This window comes from Charadrius vociferus, unplaced genomic scaffold (genome assembly GCF_000708025.1).
Source record: "Charadrius vociferus isolate BGI_N301 unplaced genomic scaffold, ASM70802v2 scaffold76, whole genome shotgun sequence".
Classification (NCBI taxonomy): Eukaryota; Metazoa; Chordata; class Aves; order Charadriiformes; family Charadriidae; genus Charadrius; species Charadrius vociferus.
In genome coordinates, this window is record NW_009648779.1 from 316,659 (window position 1) to 337,554 (window position 20,896).

At 34.6% G+C, this 20,896-nt stretch overlaps 1 protein-coding gene across 1 annotated transcript in view; it reads left to right on the forward strand.

The window, feature by feature from the left end:
• Window positions 1-20,896, forward strand: part of ASCC3 (activating signal cointegrator 1 complex subunit 3) — a 264,786-nt gene that overhangs the window by 28,837 nt on the left and 215,053 nt on the right. The window contains 4 exon segments of the mRNA XM_009886755.1: window positions 510-630; window positions 3,387-3,594; window positions 4,354-4,495; window positions 5,053-5,178. Coding sequence (XP_009885057.1) covers window positions 510-630; window positions 3,387-3,594; window positions 4,354-4,495; window positions 5,053-5,178 — 597 coding nt within the window.

The following is a 20,896-nucleotide window of genomic DNA, read 5'->3' on the forward strand; positions in this document are numbered from 1 at the left end:
TTCCTGCTGTACTCCATATCTGTGATTTTTTTGTTGTGTTTTTTTTTCCCCCCCCATAGGATGTGACTGTGAAAATGCGATGGGCTATATCTCTTGTTACTGGAATGGGAATAACCTCCTATTTATCTGACTTTTATGAGAAAGCATTGATTCCCTTGATTTATCTGCTTAGATTGTGGAGGAATAAATTTGCAGCATAGTTTACATAAATAACCATGAAGAAAGACACATAAAGATTAGTCTTGAGAAGAGTTAAATTTTATATAAGGATCTCTAAGAGAAATGGAGTTATATTTAGTAGACAAAATTCACAGTTTTTAAATATTTCCAACTGAAAACTTTCTGTATTTTTACCTTTTTGTAATCAAAAATCTCACTGAATACTAGCAATGATACCCTTTGGGTCGAATTACTTGGACTTGAAATTAATTAATTCATTGAAATGTTGCAGTCTTATTTATACTTCCAGTTAACTTGGACAATGACTTATGACTTTGTTTTCTTTGTAGTTGTTTGAACTGCTAGGCCCTGAAGGTTTTGAACTCATAGAGAAACTTCTACAGAAAAGATCTCTGATTCTGGAAAGATCTTTGACTTGTCCAAATGATAACAGGTTCCAGACTCTGCAAGGTAAGTGACTACAATATTTTTATTCCAAACCAGGTAAAAAGTAATTTTCTAACTGTTTAGTTGTATTTCAAACAAGAGTGCTGTCTATGCGTATTTCAAAAGCAAACAAAAAAAAAAAAGAGGGAAGGTGTATTTATATGGGCTTGAACAAAGAAATCATGGTCTGTTTATACAGAGGAAACAAATACATATTTCATATATTTATTAACTTTTCAACTGCCTATGGGTGTGTGTAATTTTTAAATTTATTAATTGTTGGCACTCGATCTGTTTTAATGGATTCCTCTGGAAATAAGTTTATCTTTGGTTATTCCCCATTTGCTTTCCTGCTTACTCTACTTCTGTACTGTCATCAAATGTAGGGAGAAAAAGCGCAGTAACAACCACTTCTGGAAAAAATAAAGTGAAGCTTAAGGAGGAATAAGTGAGAGGAAAAAAGGGGTTCAGTTTTTATCCTGTGATTTTTGTTTTTATAAGATAAATTGCCTGCATGGAATAACTCTTTTGAAATCTGTTTTACAAATTGCTGTTTAAAAACAAGTCCTCTTACTTTTTCCTCTGACAAAAATGATTGTGAATAGGTTCCAACTTGGTATAAATCTTACATTGACATAGCACCATGCAGCCCATTGCATGTTCACAGCATACAGAGTTAGAAAAACGTGAATAAAACTAGTAATGGTGGACTTAGGTATCCTCACAATAATTTTATAATGCAAATAAACCCCTTTTAATATGTTTATCTTAAATGAAAAGTTATATAGGCAAGTGTTTAGAAGTTCACCTCTTATTATGCTGATGGTTAGTCTAAACTCATCAGAACAACCATTAGTTTTATCCGTTTATGATTTCAAGGTGGAATGTCTTGCTATCAGTATAACAAGGTTTTGTGTCTTGGTGATTTTTTTTCCCTTCTGAAATAATCAAATAATAAAAAAATTAAAATACATACAGTGGAAACTGAACTATTGTTGTTTTTCTTCTATGTGCAGATTTTAGTTATACAAATATTTTCTTCTCACTTAGGAGAAATATTATTTTGGAAGCTTTTATGAATTTGTTCTTCATCACGTGATCAGTAAAATCTATCACAGTAATTTCTGAAAGTATTCTTCCTCCCCATAGTAGCAATGTTGAGCTTTTGAGACAATAGGAAAGCATTACTGATTGTATGCTTTTTTCACTGATGAGAGAACCCTTCTTTCACTGTGGTAAAGCAGTCAATGATATTTGAGTATCTTCTCTGAGACTGAGGATGCTCTGCCCCAAGTTTGGTTTAATAATTTTAATAAGGCTTTTTTCTTTTAAGTTGATTAAAATCACATTTCTAATGGGGATTGAAGTATTATCTTTCCAGAATTGCATTTGGGGAAGGGTACCATTTGTGTCTGCAGGAATTTAGTCAACTCTGAGTAATCTGTGTCTTGGGAAAATAAGCACAAGGAACAGTACATGCACTGCATTTTTGTAGTATGCTGTATTATATGACTATTTCTTATGTAATTTACTTCCACAATAGTAAAGGTGCTTGTTGTGCTTATCAGACAAATCAAGTAACAGTTCTTTGCCTTGGTGTGTTCAGTCTGAATTAGATTTAGTCAGGAAATCGCATGCATTATTGTCCCCTTTTAGTACGAGAAAGGGAGAGTTAAAGCTACAGACCTGATGGTTCTAATGTGGATATTTTGACAGTTTATTTGATTTTTTTTTTTTCAATGCTATTTAACAAGTTATAGTCTCCTTATCCAGTATGCGTGCTGTGAGATGTAGGAGTTTCACTGTTACTGCAGGTGAAAACTAAGCGGCACAAATAGTTTGAAACATCAGTCAAGTGGGTTTATTTGATGAAAAAAATATCAAGTTTTTGGCTTCGGAGTCCGACTGCAAAAGTATATATGAAACATAATTGAATTAAGTATGTAACAGTCAGTCAAACCTATATGAACTAATAATCTGTTTGCAGAATTTTGAAAATAGAAGTTTAAAAACACAGATATAGTTAAAACAAAACAAATCTTTCCACCCCGTTGCATATAAAAGACTTGGTTGTGTCTTTGGTTTTGGCCAGTAATGGCCTCAGAAGGGTGAATGCGGCTGGGCTTTTTTGGGTTCCCTGCTCCCCGAGATTCATTCTTTACTGTAAGAATTTTGGGGTTCTGTTTCTTTTTGATTCAATCCTGCTGCTTTTCCACATAAAGGGAAATAGTGCTTGCGGTTGTGTAGAATAGGATTTCTTTTCTCACTATGGAAATAACATTGTGAGTATGCTTTTGTTATCTAGTAAATATACACTAATTGTTATGTGAAGAGAGTGTTTAAAAAACCCAGCCTGTTTAATCTGTTTTCACACCATTCTACTCATTAGTGTATACATGCAAGAGGAGAGATAAGTGGCTTTTCCACTCTTGATGAAGTTATCATAAATACAGAAAAGAAAAAAAGCCCTTCCTTTTGCTGCTAGCCCATCCTCTTACTGTGGGGTGAAGAATTTTTGTTTGCTTAACAATGGTAATTTTAAATGTCCGAGCTTTGGGACGCAAGCTGGTACTTCTTTTAGATTTCTTGAGGCCAACTGCTGCATGGTCATCTAAATAAAGCTAAGCTATCTTTAAAAAAACATGCATTCCCGGTGTGTGTGTGTGTGTGTCCCCAAAAAAAAAACCCAAAACAACAAAAAAAGCCCTTTAGAAGAAAACTGGGAAAACAAAGATGGAATTCAGTACTTACAGAGATGCATACCTGTTACCATATTGCAGAACAATGCAAGAAGTTTATAGGAGAAAATGCTAAGCCCAATTATGGTTGTCAAGTTACAATTCAGTCTGAACAAGAAAAGCTGTTAATGAAACAGTATCGTCGGGAAGAAAAGCGAAATGCCAGGAAAGAAAAACAAGCTGGGGAAGATGGAGAAGTTTCTGGAGAAGGACTAATGTGCTTTGATCCCAAAGAGCTGAGGATGCAAAGGTAATAAATGCCAAAAGTCGAGAAATGCTTCTGTTGTAATTGCTACTTCAACATATCATAACAGTTTATTTTCTTTTAGTTTGCTTTGGTGATTAGGTGATTCTGACTTAAAGTCACATTTTATTACGAGTGTAGAATTGTTTTTAACCTGAAAACCTAATTTTCAGGGAAGGAAAGCAGTGATCTCCTTAATGAGACTGTTCTTGATCTCATCTATGTGGGCTGAAGATGCAGATTAGAGGGGTGGGCCATCTTTCTTAGTTCCTATATGCACAGTGCTTGCTTAAGATTTATGAAGTCTGTACTAAATCTATCAGAACTATCTTTCTTTTTTCCCTCTCAAGATTAATGGGTACTATTTTCCATGTTGTCTGCTAAAGGTAGTGGGAGGATTAGAGGAGGGAGAGAATAAGAGGGAAATAAGCTGTTTTATCTCATATTGAGAAATATATAGTGGGACTAGTATTTAACTGTGAATACATGTTGCTGTATTGCTTAAAAAGAGGCAAAATTGCATTTAGGAAAGGCTTGCACTTATTGGATTGCCCTTTTGAGTTTCATTTTAACAGTGTGTTATAGGGACTTGATTTAACTGATGCCAGCGAATAACACTTCAAAATTCCTTTGTTAATTATTTTATGCAATGTTTTTTTCCCTTAAATTTCCACAAAGTTGCTCTGAATGTAATATACCACATTCAGTTTTTGTGATGGCTGCTTAAAATGGGCAGAATTATCACTGTTATTTTTCTGCTCACAGAGAACTAGCACTTTTGAATGCTCGAAGTATGCCAGTCCTAAGTAGACAGAGAGAGATGGACTTTGAAAAAATTCATTATCCACATGTTTATGATTCCCGAGCTGAAGCCATGAAAACATCAGCATTCATTGGAGGTGCAAAGGTATGTGTTTGGTGCGTGACCCTTCTTGAACAGTGTATCTTTCCCAGTGAATAATATGCAGCAGGGTTCCCTTTGTTCGCTTAGATTCTCCTCCTTATCAGAGACCAATGTATGAAGCAGTGTGTCTTTGCAGGGGGTTTTATATACTTTCATATATTCTGTTTTTATTTTTACTCTAGAAGAAATAATCTCATTCTCAATTAATGTATTTTTTTTCCTAAGGTCATTTAAATCATTAAAATACTATTTTTCTGTCTCTTTGAAACCATTGAATTGACTTTAGCAAAATGAATGCTTTGTGAAATTCTAGACTTAATGGCTTTTTAAATTTAATAAAATGGAGTTATCTTTTTTGTCTTTTGGGGACCGTTTTCTGAGTAATAAAACTGATTTTTTTCCATTTTGGGGGTTATCTATAAGATGAATCAGTGAGAATTGCTTTTATTTTGGATTCATTTTTTCAAGGAAAGTGATGAACCATTGTTTAAAGTGAGTTATCTGTAATGACACTTTCTGTTTTCATACTTTCAATTAATCTTCCTGTAATACGGTTTTAGGTGTTCTTACCAGAGGCAGTTCAGAGAGAAAACAATAAAATGTATGAAGAGGTGAAGATCCCCCATAGTGAGCCAATGCCTATTGGTATTGAAGAGAAAATTGTTTATATTAAAGACTTAGATGAGGTGAGTAAACCATTTCAAAAATATTAAATTAGTTTTTACTTTGTATTAAAAAATGTAACTGAGAAAGATTACTAATTAATACTGTGGTTTGTGATGTGTAAATGCACCCAGTTAGTTTCATCACTACTAATTCTGAGAATATTTATTAGGGAATGTGTTTCATTGATATAATCCCTTTCATGATGACTCAGATTCAAGAAATTCCTGCTCTAAACTACTTGTTTATGAGTTCCAATTCTCAGTTCCTTTGGCATTACCTGTTCAGCTGTTTATGGTTGTGAGTTGTGATCTGGATTACTAAAATGAAAAGAAAAGATTATGGCGTTTCTGTTCTTATTCTGGAGACCACATGATATGTGACGTATCTTGACTTGTGCAGATTGGCTTGTGACTGCACAGCACTGTGTTGCAGTCCATGAGACTAGTCTTATAGTATGATGCAGTTGTGGGGGTACTGAGTTATGGTGTTATAAACTGTACAGGGTGCGAAAGCTTCTGGAATAGTGCTTCTTTAAGCAGAAAAAGGCAAATCGTTATTAGCAAAACTTTGATGATAGAAAATAGAGGGTAGAGCGAAAAATACAATTAAAACAAACATTAACATTTTAACTTTTATTGATTTATAATGGTAAAAAAGCTGAGGTAAGGGGACTAAATTTGTTCTTAGTATTTACAGTCTAGAACTTGCAGTACTCCATCATGTGTACCTGCTCACTCCTCATTCTATGTGACAAATTCATTGACAAATGGAAGATTTTGCTATTGATTTCAACAGGGACATGAAGAGCAAGATGTACGTGCGTATGAAGAAGGTTTTATGTTTTTTAGTTCTTCAGCAACATACAACATGGAAAAAATGTTTCCTACGTTTTCCCCTGTGGGAAAACAGGAAATGAGAATATAAATCTAATACTGTTACCCAGAGCACTTTATTGGGGTTCTGAGTAAAGAATATGCCTTACATAAAGATTTAACTCTATTAAAACAGAAGATACTTTAATGTTAGAAACAGAATCTGTTCTTTTCTGCTTGGGTGACAGTAACTAATGTCATGTTTATGAAGTGACTGACAGCTTAACTAGATAGAAAAGTTGAGCTGCTGCAGCTGTAAAATGCAACATTTTATATGACAATTTTCAGCATGACAGCTTTTTGCAATGAAATGTCTTTCTCCTAAGCAAAATAATATCTACTAATCTGAAAGCTTTTTTTGCAAGATGTACCAATATTTCAAGAGAATAACTTTTTTCAGAAAAGAATATAGTTCAGACAGAAAAATAAATATCTAAAAGAAATTATTTACACATTTTTACATATATAATGTTTAAAATAAATCTTACAAGATGCATCAGTTATACAAATTTCACAAATAATTTGTCTCCTTTGTAGGTTGTATATCGTCAACAGGTATACTTTTCAGTTTTACAGTGAAATTCTGGAATAGAAACAAATCATCTGCAGAACTTTTCCACATGTTTCCTATTACAGGTCATCAAATAGGAGTGTAAACAGCAAATACAATTTTGAATGTTTGAATACTTATGCATTTAATTCCCACCCCCAACTTTGATATCAGGTTGCAACAGAAGATGACAAATTTATGAATAGTTTGTCCAACTGCAGGACTTGTCAGATTCATGTTTCCACAAGTGAGACTTATAGATTTGAATCTTGTTGAATAACACCTTTTTCTCAATCAGATAAAAGGCTGAAATTGCCAGTTTGCGTATTGTTTAAGATATCCCTGATCAAGATGCAAGTATCTTGGTTGGGGCAAAGTTACTTTTTGCTTTCTCTGTATGGCTGTTCTAGATCTTTAAGCTCACAAAATCTCAGTTGGTGCTTAAAAGTTTTGCCAATAAACTCAAGTCAGTTTAGAGGGCAGGAAGTTTTTCTGACAATATGGTTTATTCTTTTCTGGTGAACTAGTGTAAGCAAAAGTGGCAAAATAAAATTGTTTAGCTTCCTCCCTAGCATATATCACAGAATCACAGGTGCTTGTAAGTGCTTATATATAGGTGCTTATAAACTAGCTCTCATATCTCTGTGTAGATACATTTGCAACATTATTTAAAATATAAATAGATGTGTGAGGAGAGGTGACAGTAAATGTAACTGTAGATAGTTCGTAGCAACATCGAAAGGCAGCACGAGGATGTTGAGAGTTTTGCTACTATTGACTATTATGAGATGCCATTAGTAGTAGGGTTTTGTTGTAAGATGTTGAGTTGGTTTAAACATAAAGATTAAGGTACTCATTCTGTTTATTGAGTCAATATACATGCAGCCAATAATAATAAATATCCCTAGGAAAAAAAGCTCAGAACAACCAAGTGGTCTATTGTTGTCGTTACAAGGGTATTTATCACACAGCTGTTCAAGCACTTGCTGTTTTATGGAGGAATCTTGATGGTTTTAAAAATGATAAACTCAAAGGAAGAAGAGTATTTATCCATTTAGTTTTCATCTGTTCTCCTTTTCGCCAGTCCCATTTCTGTTACGCTTTGGTGAGTTTCTTGCCTTGCTGAGAGCGAGCTCTAGCTGCCTTTCCCTGCCTCAGGTACTAAGATTCATTAGTCCCAGTATTCAAAGAAACAAATACTTTGGGTTTTCTGAGCTGTTTGTCCTTGTAAAATTGTCTTTTTACATCCAAAAAATAGACGACTTTTCTGCTTTCCAGTAACAGTTTTGCTGACTTACTTTCAGGCTTAAGTGTCTGAGTTCTCATTTGCCACGGAGCCACTGCGAGGAGGAGGAGGTGGGGCAGGTCAGAGCCCCTGGTGCTCAGTGCAGTGGGGGAGTAAGTCCTCCATCAGCTCAGAGCTGTGAGGTGTCAGCCTGCTGGGGAGAGGCCAGCTGTTACAAACTGCTGGTAACCTCTCTGCAGCTACTTTGCCTATGCAATAATGATAAAAGACAGTGATCCCCTTCTTTTTCTGTATACTATTTTGGTAATAACAGGCTCTGTTCTGTAAGGTCCAGCTTCCTTTTGCTTGCTGGGAGAAGCTGTGACTAGATGACAGAAATTAAAATGGGTTTGCACTACAGAAGATTTTGAGCTTTCCATCAAAACACCTGCCCTCTTTGAAACTCGGGGGACATCTGTGGGACATATAGGTCATTGCTTCAGGTACAGAGTAGAGCAATTTTGGTACAATTAGAAAATTTCCTGGGCCTTCCCCTGGGCTCTTCTTCACTTGATAACTACCTTGCCCAAGTGTGGAAAGGGGAGGTAGTCAGGAGAAGGACTGTACAGCTGATGTTGTAGTTTGTTGTGTTGTAGAAGGAAGTGTGCTTCTATTTAGATTTGATTTATGGAGAGATTTTAATGGCTGGTGTAGATTTCTTTAAAAGGGAAAGAAATTTATATGCCATTGATAATATATTGATAATTGATTGATAATTGATAATACATCTTGATTTGAAAGTTTCCAGTGCTACCTTTGCTCATTCAAGGTTAAAAACCTGAACTGCATCAGTTTTCCTAAAGGACTGAGAAGGAAACTTCACTATGAAGTATGACCAATAACAGCATGAGAAGAATAGTAGCAATACAAAATAAAATTAGTTCTTCACTAATGTTTTGTATCAGGTATGTTGACAAAAGTGGGTCTGGGAACATAAAAAGACAGACCAAGAAGCTGTGCTGAGTAGCTAAGTGACCATGTTTCACAGACAAAGTCTTTTTAGAAAATGCAGCTGGTAGTAGCATAAGTATTCCAATAGGCAGCAGAGGTGGCAGTCAGTGGTGAAGAGACTAAGGACAAAAAGTCTTCATTATTCAACTTAATATTCATGTTACCTAGCAGGTGAAAATTCTGTTATTCGGCTACTAGTTTGCATTTGTCACCTATCTTTTAATAGACAAAAGAGCTCTACAAGAGAATCTATGAGGTATAGGCATAACATAGTGGTGGTAATGAAACTAAATTGTCAAAGTTTAATTTACCTTTAATTTTCCAGTTAAAAGACAGAAGGTAAGAATTAGTCTAAAACGGGCTCATTTATACTCTTTCAAAAAAATGTTTCACTTTCAACTGAGTATTAATGCAAGAATTTTTTAAGTTTCATAGGAGCTTCTCTTCATTTCAGTCTGTGTATTTTCATTCACACAAAAATATTTTTAAGGACTCTATAGCTATTTCTCATCAGTTATGTCATTTTGATCACATTGTCAGCAGTTTGGGTGGAATCTTTGATCGTGTGACATACGTATTGCAGAATACACTATTAAATTTTATCTTCAAAGCTCTTAAGGTCAGAAATGAAGTTCATGATAAGGAGTTAATTTATATTTTGAACTGTTAGCCAAAAGCTAAACCTCTGGATCAGGTAAGCTAAAGTAATCGTTAATTTTAAATTTTTTAAGTATTAGTTCACATTACTTAAATTTTTCTCATTTCCTTAGGTTGACATAAGCATAGGTTGAGAAGAGATGAGAGAAATATATTCCCCTAAATATTAATTCTAACAAACCACATTTTAACCACATTTTAGACGTATATAGACTTCTTTTGTTTGTTTCTTTTGTACAAATGTACAGCAAAATGACAAAACTTCTATGAACCAACACCAAAGGGAGCAGCAATTCCTTAAACTAGCACAGGCATTAACAGGAAGTTCTTATTTATGGGATTGGCAGTGTAATCAGAATTCACCTTCCACTGCACACCAGAATGAAGAAATAACACGTTTTAGCTAGGTTTGGCATGATATTATCTGAAATCTTACAGCTAGTATTTTCAAAGAAAGTATTTAGTTTAGTTACATCCTCCTCGCAAAAGATCAGAGCTTTTATAAAATGTTTAACTTCATGATTGGTTAAATTATTCCACAAGCAGATTTTTCTAAAGCGTCATGGAATCGGTGCCCCAAAGAACCCAGATGCAACTCATGATACAAACTTACAAAAAGACGTATTTTTGTGGCTGCTACTCCTACCTAATCCCATTATGCACTCCAACTATGAGATCAGAAGTGGCTAACATTTCACAATTTAGCAGCCATAAAAGCGTAACAGAGCATCTGTCATAAACTGCTGACATTAGCACTCTCCTATTATCTGTGTTCCTTTTTCTGCTTTGTCACCCCTACCTTTCTACGCTATGATCTGAACTACTTCACCTCCTGCCACAGTCTAACTCCACCTGTGTCATCTCACATTCTTTATTTCCTACCCCTGTTAAATTGGTAGCAGGAGCTAGTGGTTTGCACAGAGGGTGCTGTGCTACTGCTCGGGAACATCTCTAGCATTCAATGGCAGAAGTGTGCACTGCGTCCCACAGGAGTTGCAAAGGCAGAAAATCCCACCCCCATCTTGGTATGTAGATAATTATTATTATTATTGGCATTTATTATTATTTGGAGAGCTGTTTTTTCACCACACTATAAGCACATGTGGCTTATAAGTAGCTGGTTGGTCACACCAGTTTAGTCTGAAGTATTATGGTACTACTACTTGCAAAAGTGGCGTGCTAGCTAGGTTGTTTTAATAACGAGAATTTAAAAAATGGACTAAGTGCAAGCTTAGACTTATTAGCTTTGGCTGCTTGACATGAAGTTTGACCATTACTAGAATATATTTCTTGTACTTACTATGAAGGTGTTTTTGTGCCAGCCTTTTTGCCAAATAAATACACCTTTAAAGTAATAAACTCAGGTCAGGGAAAGTTCCTCTTCAAGACTGTGAAAACAGGTTTTATCTAACAAATTGCCATTGGTGAAAAATGACTTAAGCTTTTTACCTAAATTGGGTGTTCGAGGTAGGATTTATCTCTTTGTTTCATCTTATTTCCATTTCCTTGTACTAGCACTACTTTATGGTCTAAATATAGATTCTTTTTTTTTCTCTGCATTACGTGAAGGAATTATTACAAAATCAATATTCCCTTTTTTCCTGTAATGTTTGCTGGGTTTTAGAATTGTACAAAGTAAGTCTACTGAATAGAATTACAGATGTTTTTGCATACAGTACATTTTTCACATCCAGAATGTTGGACTATTTATTCTAAAGTTGATCTTAGTGTATACTTCAGTTGTGTATTTTCCAAACAGCAATTGACAGTTGGACTGAATTGAATAGTTTTTAAAAATAATTTTAATTTTATTGAAATTTTGTCATTTATCTAATGAAGTATACTAGTAAATTGCTCTGAGAAAAGTTTACAAGTTCCATAATCATTAGTCCCAACTTAAGACAAGGAAAAAAGCTATGTAGGTCATGATACGATGTTTTTAATAGCTGGTAATATATATTAGGAATTGCAGTCTGTCTTCATATTTCATAAGTGGGGGTCCAGAGAAGGTAGAATATGCGCAATAACACGTTAACAAGAATATTTGATTTAAGATTCTACACTGGTGTCAATCTTAAAACCTACAGGTTCTGGCTTAATTTTCCTCAGTATGTGAGTTAATGAGTATTTCATCATTACTTTAGAATTCCAGATGCAAAATTTACAATTTCTGCATCAAATTGTTTGAATATCTAATTTCGCTTCAGCTGAGGCTTTTGTGTGTTGTTTTGTTTAAGTTGTCTGAGTAAATGCTGTTGCTTTGAATGAAAGCACATAAAAATAAGTGCTTCGTGCCAAACCAGCAGTTTATTGTCAGTCTTGTGTAAAATTATCATCCTTTCTCTTAAGAAAATCCTATATCTTATTAGAAATAGTTTATTAACTCCTCATCAAAAAGATCTGTTGCTATGACGGGCAACTTGTAAAGTGGTATTCTGGTCTTAAAATTTACTTATATTCTGAAGTTGGAGAATGGCAAACGTGCCCTGTTGCTGGCTACTAATTTACTGTTGGAAGAAGGCACTTGCTGTACTTGAATATAATTCATTGAATGTAATATTTTTAAAACATGTGCCTCAATTGACTGTGGCTTTCCAATTTTTAGATATCGCTATATGATTTCCTGAATGCTGAATAGTTCTTTTCCTTTCAGCAATAGAAAATGTTTTCCCATTGTGATAAATCTCTGAAAAGTATTCTGAAAAATATTCTTTATTGATACAGCTTTTAATACTACAAATGATACCATAGCATTTTTCTGTATTCATAAAACCTTTCTGTTACTTTAAATACTAATATTCTTTTGCCAGTAAGATGCTCTTCTTTTGTTCAGCAGAATCACTGATTTTATTGCATTCCAGATGATTAACCTGATTTATTTTGGGTAACCTTTAAAGCAAAACATATCTAAATGATTTAAAGAGAAAAAGAGACTTGATGTGGTAATTGAAATACAGGTACACTGCAGTGGTAGTGAGGCTTTGAATGTTGCAGTACGACTTTGAATTAATTCTGGAATGAAAAGTGAAAGGCTGAATTCTTTGATTTAACATTGTACATGGGTGTCCCAGCTCCAGCGAAGCAGACTTCTTAGGAGCAAAACTTGGGAGGATCAGGGATTTCGGCTACCCTCCAATAGCCATGAGTTTGAGAAGTTGAAAACTAACACCAAAAGGGAAGGTTAGAAATGAAGTAGGTAGATAACAAAGAATAAACATGTCATCAAGCAGTACTTGGATACAAATGGATCATTTTGTCTGATAATCTGAGACTGTTGTTCTAAACATGGTTCCACATATACCTACTTTCTCCTGAAATTAGAGTATTTTTACATCTCTGAAGTCTGTATCAAAATATATAAAGTAGGTTTCCTATAACATAAGAAGAAGAGCTTATGCTAGTGCTGAAATGAGAGAAGGAATATGCTATCTCAGAGGAGGTATACCGAGGATATAGATTTTCTTTTTTAAAGTAGCAGTAGTAAAACACAAAAGGAAAGGGAAGCGTCATCATGGATAGTGATATCAAGGCTGTTCTAAAAATAAAAAAGCAAGAAATAGAGATTGACATTTTGTTTTCTGACAAAACCCATAATACAACTTCTTATCCCGAGATACACATCCCAGGTGTGTGCTAGCTCTTAACAGCTGAACACAGTATTGGATATGTTCGTTTCATAGCCATTTCATGGGTTTCCTCCAAAGCATGTTATTTTGTAACTTGTACAGGTCTTTTTTAAAACATTTTGAAATGCAGTGGTACCTAGCAGTACGGATTGTAGTATACCCTTAGCATTTGAAAACTGTGATTTTTGACTTGGCAAAAAGATGTGTTTGACACTACAATAGCCTTTGAAAGGACCTGTCTTAACACAGGATGAGAAATTGAAACTATTTTCTCTGAAACATCTCTGCATTAGGCAAATGTGACATGACTGGAGTCTTTGCCTTAATCCATGATGCTTCTTCCATTCCCAGTCCAAGATTATCATAGACGTAAAAAAGACAGTATTATATAAATTTTAGATATTTAAAAATAATATTTGTAAAATATATTTTTATATATATATACAACACATGTATACAACATGTATACAACACGCGGGTGTGTGTGTGTGTGTGTGTGTATATTTCCTGTTAAGGCAGAGTTAATTTTTAAAGAAACAAATGCTTTTTAACCAGACCCATCACGACTATTTTATATATACTCCACTTTGCCTCCCTCAGCTTGCCAGACTTTTGCTTTTTTATTTTTAAATAGAAAAAAAGATCTGTATGTAAAAAAGATAGTCAAGCCAATATGTGTACCTTATACAGGTGTATGTAGGATGCCAAAAAAGAGAGGAAGACGATGAATAACTGGAGAGAGAGAAGGACTGAAGTATGATCTGATGTTAGATTTTATGAAGAGCAAAAGCAGCTTTCACTGAGTCAGCAGCCCATACATAATGAAACAGTCCATGTCAATCCACCTTTGTGGAAGTAATGCCATAGTTTGCATTTGGGATGGGAGAAATGAAGGTAAAGGAAGCAAATACATCATGTCTCTTAGGAGTTTGAGTTAGGTGTTATATAGCTGATCAAATGTAAGTCTGTATTTGCTGAAACTGCGTCCTCCTTGGTATGTTCATATGATGTGGCTTTTATTTTTGGTATGATGTTGTGGATCAAATCACTGTAATGTGATCATTTAAAAGCAGATTATTTTTATTGAAATTGTAAAAACATTCACCAGAGAAGTATAATGAAAACAGGCTTTCATTATTGTCCCATAAGAATGGGGAAGTAATGCAGATACTTTCTTAAAATCATGGGTTACCGGCATTATTGGAGAAATTCTTAGATAACCACTTGCACACACATTTTCAGATTGTAGAATGTTTCCCTGATTTTAAAAAACAACCAGTGCAACAACTCACAACGGAACCTTGTTCTTATTCCAAAACAGTGTTCTCTGTCTACCTCTGTCATAAACGTGGTTTTTGGTAGGCTCACGACAGGTTTATTTGCTTTGGTTTGACACTGGGCAAGTTTGATTCCTTTAGAATCAGTCTGAATGAAGGTTTCCTTTGCAGTATGTACCATCTTAGCTCGTATACAAAATCTTTCGGATTACTTTTCATGAAGGTGAAAAATTATCTTTTTCTTTTTGGCCAGTAGGCTTCTCCTTGCTATTCAGCTAATGCCTTTCCCTGTCTTTGTAGTGCCTTAAAGTTGGCTGCTTAAACTATGATCTGATTATTTGCTCTTTAAGTTGCTTTTGTTGTAGTGTCATGTGCAGTTTAGTTGACATTTTGTAGTCTTGTGCTTTTATTCTTTTTAAGATTATCAAGACTTTTGTCTTTTTTCTTTCAACATCAGTTTCTAAACACTGTTAGGATAGTATATTGCATAATACATTATAGCTTTATTTTTGGTGTGGGCTTATCTGTTTACATACTCATATGAGTCTTTTAACACCTTAGAAGTTTGGCGGTTGTGTTACATAAGCAAGCCACATTGAAGACACCAGAGATGTTGAGGGTGGCAAGGATGCTATGAAAAACTGATGAATAAGCCTTTGTTGTGTCAGTCTGGGTTCTGTTTTTACACACACTTTTATTTTCAAAGGCTTGATGTTAATGAAAACATATGTGATACTCCCTGATAAATGTAGATATAGCGAGAAAAAAAGCCTTGTGAATATAGTATTTTCAAATGACCTTTCATTAGTTAAGTTGTAATTGAAATTTAAACAGATCTTATTAATAGATACACTGTTTATTTTAAGTACTAGTTATGTACAACTTTTTTATTGAAAAGAGCTCTGTAAAATCTGAGTTATCCCTTCTTGGGTAGTATAAGTTTGAAGATAAGCAATTAATTGACACTATGGGTCAGCGTCTAATACTGAGAATATCTGTACTTGTGAATATAGAGAACTTAAATTTCTTTTAGTCTGTTGTTTAGACTAGCAGGGCAGTGTATTATATACTAAGCAAAAGTTGCTGAAAAATACTTAGTAGATACTGTCATATGAGAGTTGCATATTCATACAGTTATTTGGGATTTTGGTTGCTCCTTTTCATGCAAATAGTAAATATGAATAGGGAAATGCACTTTTAATATTAACATGAGGTAAAATTGACTGCATCTGATTTGAATAAAACGTTAAGCCTGTTTCATTTTCTTCACAGCTGCCAAGTGTGTGTATATTGTGTAGTGCTGCTTCTGAAATGGTTGAAAATCTGATGGGAACACTTGCAAAGGCAAACCAGTAAAGGGCACCAGCTGCTGAAAAGCACCTGCCGAGTCACTGTGGGAATAGATGCATCTGCCTGTAGCTAGAAGTAATCTGACAAAGTACCTGCTTTTACCTGTCAGGATTTTAATTTGTGTAAAGATTCAACCAGTGAAACTAATTCTGAATACTTAAAAAAAATCTGCCGTGTCTTTTTTTGTGCAAAAGAGCACCACTTCTGAGCAATAGGAGTCTGTGAAGCTTCTCATTTCTCATATCTATTTTATGGGGTATTTTTAATAAAAACAAACCCAGATATGGCCACCAAAAGTCTCAGCTACACTGTGCATAGTGTCTTACTAAAGAATGCAGTCAGTATGGAAGAGATTATGCTACCGAAGAGCAGGTTTCCAGTTTTTGTTTGGCTTAGTTTGAGAGATGGATCTCAGGGGGTTTCATGAAAATATGTGGGGTTTTTTCACTGCAGCATATTTGATTTGTTGTGGGTGGTAATGTGCACACAAAAACATGTTTTACGGTCAGAAGTCATTAGACATATTTCCCAAGTATTTTCTAAAACTGTTGTACTTCTTGTCTTTTGATACTTGAACTTTCATTGTTCCCACAAATTGGTGACCTCACCACACAGTTTCATCATCCCTCACCTACTTTTTATTTTCCTATGGCAGAACAGGTAGAAAAACTTCTGTGAATACTGCTGGTTTAGTTGGGATTTGGGAGAAACAAATAGCTGTTTTCTTGTAGGGAGGAAAAAAAAAAAAAAACCAAACCAAAAACCAAAGACCGATTGTGCTTGTTGTCTTCCCTTGTAAAATTTAGGATAAAGTTGTTTAACATCTATATTGTAAAATGGTACTGCCTTCTTGGTTAGCAGTAGTGTGAAATTAACTGAAATAGAGAAGAAAATTAAGTTGTAGAAAGATTATGACAGCAATAGTTATTCCTCTGGGAATATTCTTCTGTTTGCCGTTCTTTCGTTTTTACTTGGTGAGGTAAAATTATTACTAGTTTCAACTATAATTACCTTTCAGAGCACTCTGTTAGTTTTCCTGGGTTTTGTTAAGTATTGTTGGGAAGAAATAGTTTATGTCATATGTTAGGGGTGAGCTAAAGTAAATAGTTTGAAAATATTATCCTGAAGTGACTTCTATATTAAGTTTAAATATTTGTTTCTACATGAACAGCTAGAACTGATGCCTTTGTGTGCATAAAATAGTATTGACTTAATTAGGATTTATTTAAAAATAAAAATACTGAAAGATATCTATACATTAAAAGTATATAATAATATGAAGTGCTGTTACCCTTCTCTTAAACACAGGTTTAAATTTGCTTTCAAAGGAGGACAATATTTAAGCTTCAAATTGTTATGCTCAACTGACTGTAAATTGAGTGACTTTTGTTTATGTATTAAATTTTGTAGAGTAAAACCAATGACCAATAAAAATCCAAAAAGCATTTCAGATAGAGATGTTCTGCCACAGTGCAGGTAGCTCAAAGAAATCCACCTTTCTGGCACAGCTGCATGTAGCTCAAAGAAATCCACCTTTCTGGCTCACAGCATTTTTTCCTCTTGTACTGTAATATTTGAAATCCAGTTATATCTACGTGGTGACGTTGCAGCTGTTATGTTTGTTGACCTCATTAAATGATCATAATAACTGAAATATTTAAATTGAGGAAACAACTTGTTAAATGTTCATTTTTCATTCTTTAGGGAGGCACATTTATGTCATTGACTGAGTATGTAAAGACTTTTTGGTATAAAGCACATGCAGAGATCTGTAAAGGTTTTAATGAAAAGAACTCAAAGTAGTTTTAGTCACTTCGATAATTAAGACCGGGGAGTGAATAATATGCTTATGCTGTGTCCTGTTTAGGGGATGGCTATTTCTCAATGGAATTTCATAGTGCAAGTGTGGAAGAATGCAGTAGTCTGCGTTATTTTGATAGCATACCTGAAGGCAAGCTTTTGTTCTTAGGAGTAATTGGTCTTCAATTTAGAGAGAAATATAGGATAGTAGTTTAAATTCTAATCAAAATTATACTCAAGATTAAAATTGTTTTTCATTTTAAGAAATATAACCTCAAGGATGAGGGAAGCATATGCTAATTCTGATATGCTGTAACATTTAAAAGATTAACTCTCACTGAAAATATTTTAGACAAATTATAGTTTGTCTGATTTTAATGTTTGTCTTTAATTAGCACAAGTTTCAGTACTCTCCTTGAGACATGAATCTCTTATCTAGGATAAGAATGTCCCAGGTCTTTCAGTAATAGAAATGGGATTGAGATTGTCCATTGAGGGATTCGGTTATAAATCGCCAAATAGTTTTAAATGCTTTTAAAAGATTTTTGGGTTAGAGGACCTACATGACTAGAAGATTGACTTTATGTCTGATAGGCTATTCATCTCAGACTTGCAGTTTCCATTAACCTCAAGGTCACATGGTAACTGCTAATGTAGTGGAAGTTTTAAAATTTTTGAAGAGTAAAAGTTTTTTGAGGCCACAGAACAACAAGGAGCAACAAATAATGTAAAGGCTCTTAAAGCGGGAAACAGATTTTGTGTGTGTGTGTGTGTTTTGTATCTTATTCTAACAAAAAACTTTTTCTGAATTCTAACAGGAAAATTTGAATTATCCTGACAATCTTTCAGTTAGAATATTGGAACTGAACACATCTAATAAGAATGGACTTATTTTTTCTTTTCATATGAATGAATAGGTGTGCTTTATATAATAGTAACAACAACAATGGTAGAAACCATTTCTTTCCTCTGTAGCATGTTGGAAATTAATCTGGAAAAGGGAAATAGGAACTTTTCATTGGCAGGAAACAAAATATAGAGGAAGATTTTATTTAGCCATTCATAGGAATTACTTATCATTGAACATAATATAATGAAGGAAACGTCTGTGCAAATATTCCTCCTCTGCTTTTGTTACCTGAATCTGAAAAGGATGGGGATTTTTTCTCGGTCATGTGAGACTATGTAGGAGATAATTCCCTGTGTTCCTGATTCTTCTGCCCCTTGCTTTTGACACCTGTGGACCTTTCTGGACCTCTGAGCACGAGACTGTCTCCCTGCCATGAATAATTCTTAGATGAAGACTTTTTGGCTTGTTGTCAAAGGTATCTTTAAGCTACATAAGAATGCCTCTTGCAAGTTTGACGTCACTAATTTGCCTACATCAGAAACAAGTCTGTTTAGCATATCAATAACTACTATAGCAGCAAAACAAATAGTCTGGTCCAGTTATAACCTGCGGCATGTATCCTTTTCAAAGTATGTGTAAAAGCTCTGTTAAATCTGTAGTGCTGTTTGCAAAGCAAGAACTATCTTCTTCATCACTTTTCATTTTTTGTGATTCTGTGGTTTTCAGTGTCTTAATTTTCCGTTAATCTAAATCCTGGGAATTGCTGAATGGAAATATCCAGATGCGGCCCTTTAGAAAGATTTGTGTCTTTATCCAGACCCATATCTCAATCATTCAGATCAGTCTGTGTGGTATGGGAGGGCCTGAACTTTGATCCCTTTTGTCTGATGTCTGTCTCTTCCTCATGGTCACCATTTTTCAGGTTTGGCCAAAAACTGTTTGCTCTTTTCTGTCAGTACTTTCCATCCCTACTAGATTTTCCAGTTATCTGTCTAGGCTAACTGCAGTAGTCACACCTTTTTTGAGATGAATGTGTGCCCTCATCAACACAACTTGCTGCTTAGAAATTTTTTTTTTTTTTTTAATGCTAGTAGTGACATATTCTTTCAAAACTGCAACAAGAATATGGAAGGAAAAGAATAAATTCGATCTCTCTTGATATGACACAGTTGTTTCAAAATTCTGCCAACTAGTTCAGAAATGGTGATTCATGCAAGAATTCAACTTTCAAAAAGTACTTTGTGTGTACTTTCATATCATACCATAGTCTCTTTATTTGGGAAACCTTAGATAAAATATTGTATATTGGTTGCATAAAAGTGCTTCAGTTTTTGTGGTGTGTTAGTAGAGTAACTTTTTTCTCACCAGTCGCCAGAACTTTTGTAATTCCTTTCATACTGTCCTTGTTATCTTCCCTTATTTGTTGGATTTCTCTATTTTTCTTGCATTGTTTATATTCTTGAACAACTAGAAAAGGGTTTTCTGTGTTAACTATTTGATTACAGTTGCTTTTGAGACAGTGTGCATCTAACAGTGAATTATTTTTTTTCCTCTTTCTTTTTAAAGAGATACACTGTGTTTTCCCAGGGGAATAAATTAAGGAAGCAATACGCCGTCAGCAGAGCTAGGAGTATGTTTTAGTTGCATACAAGTGTAAGAAATCATGAGTGTTCTCTGACTTGGAAAAAAAAATCAGTAGAATTGGCTGTGGCATATAAGCATCAGTTTCCTCATTGTTCCATGTAGAAAAGTCAGGGAGATGGTGGTAGTGGAGATGTCAACGTGTAGCAATCCAATAGGACCCTTGCTATTAAGGATAACAACATTTTAAGGGTTTTAAAGCTCTTAGAGATTTTTGTATTTCCCTCTTCCATGCTCTTAGCTTTGTGTAGCATTAAGTTATTTTTTAATTTTAAAAGAATGAAACCCTCTTTATTTGATACTGTTAATATGGATGAAATGTGAGGAAAATTAAACTCAAATCCTTCTATCCTCATAAAATTTTAACTTCTGATGTTATTAGGAAATGCCACAACTGTGGCCAATTTTCCTATTAGTATTTTCCTACTAGCTGCATTACTTCAAGGTAGTTTTTGTGTGTAATTCACAAATGGCATCAGAAACCTCTAAGAGGAGGTTGTGTTCTGATCTCCATTTCATTGCTATAATCTGAAATAATCCTCTTGTTCTCAGATATTTTTGAGTTTACAATAGCGTGACTGAAATCAGAATCTTGTCTGTGTGTCTGTTTGGATGCCAAAATTTACGTACATTTGCTGTGCTCTAAGAACAGTTGCTTTTATGGAAAAGCTGTTCTGAAACACTTTGCTATCTATTTCCTCAAATCAAATCACCAGAGGGTATAGTCATTCTGTCTGTAAACTCTTGTCATATTATAACTAGGCTGAGGAACACAACAATTCTCTCAGTGAGGGGAGGAGATTCCCCAAGCTGTTTCAGTGTTTTAACTCAGAGCAGTGAAAGTCTTGGAGCTATGGTGCTTTCCCATCATTTCCATCA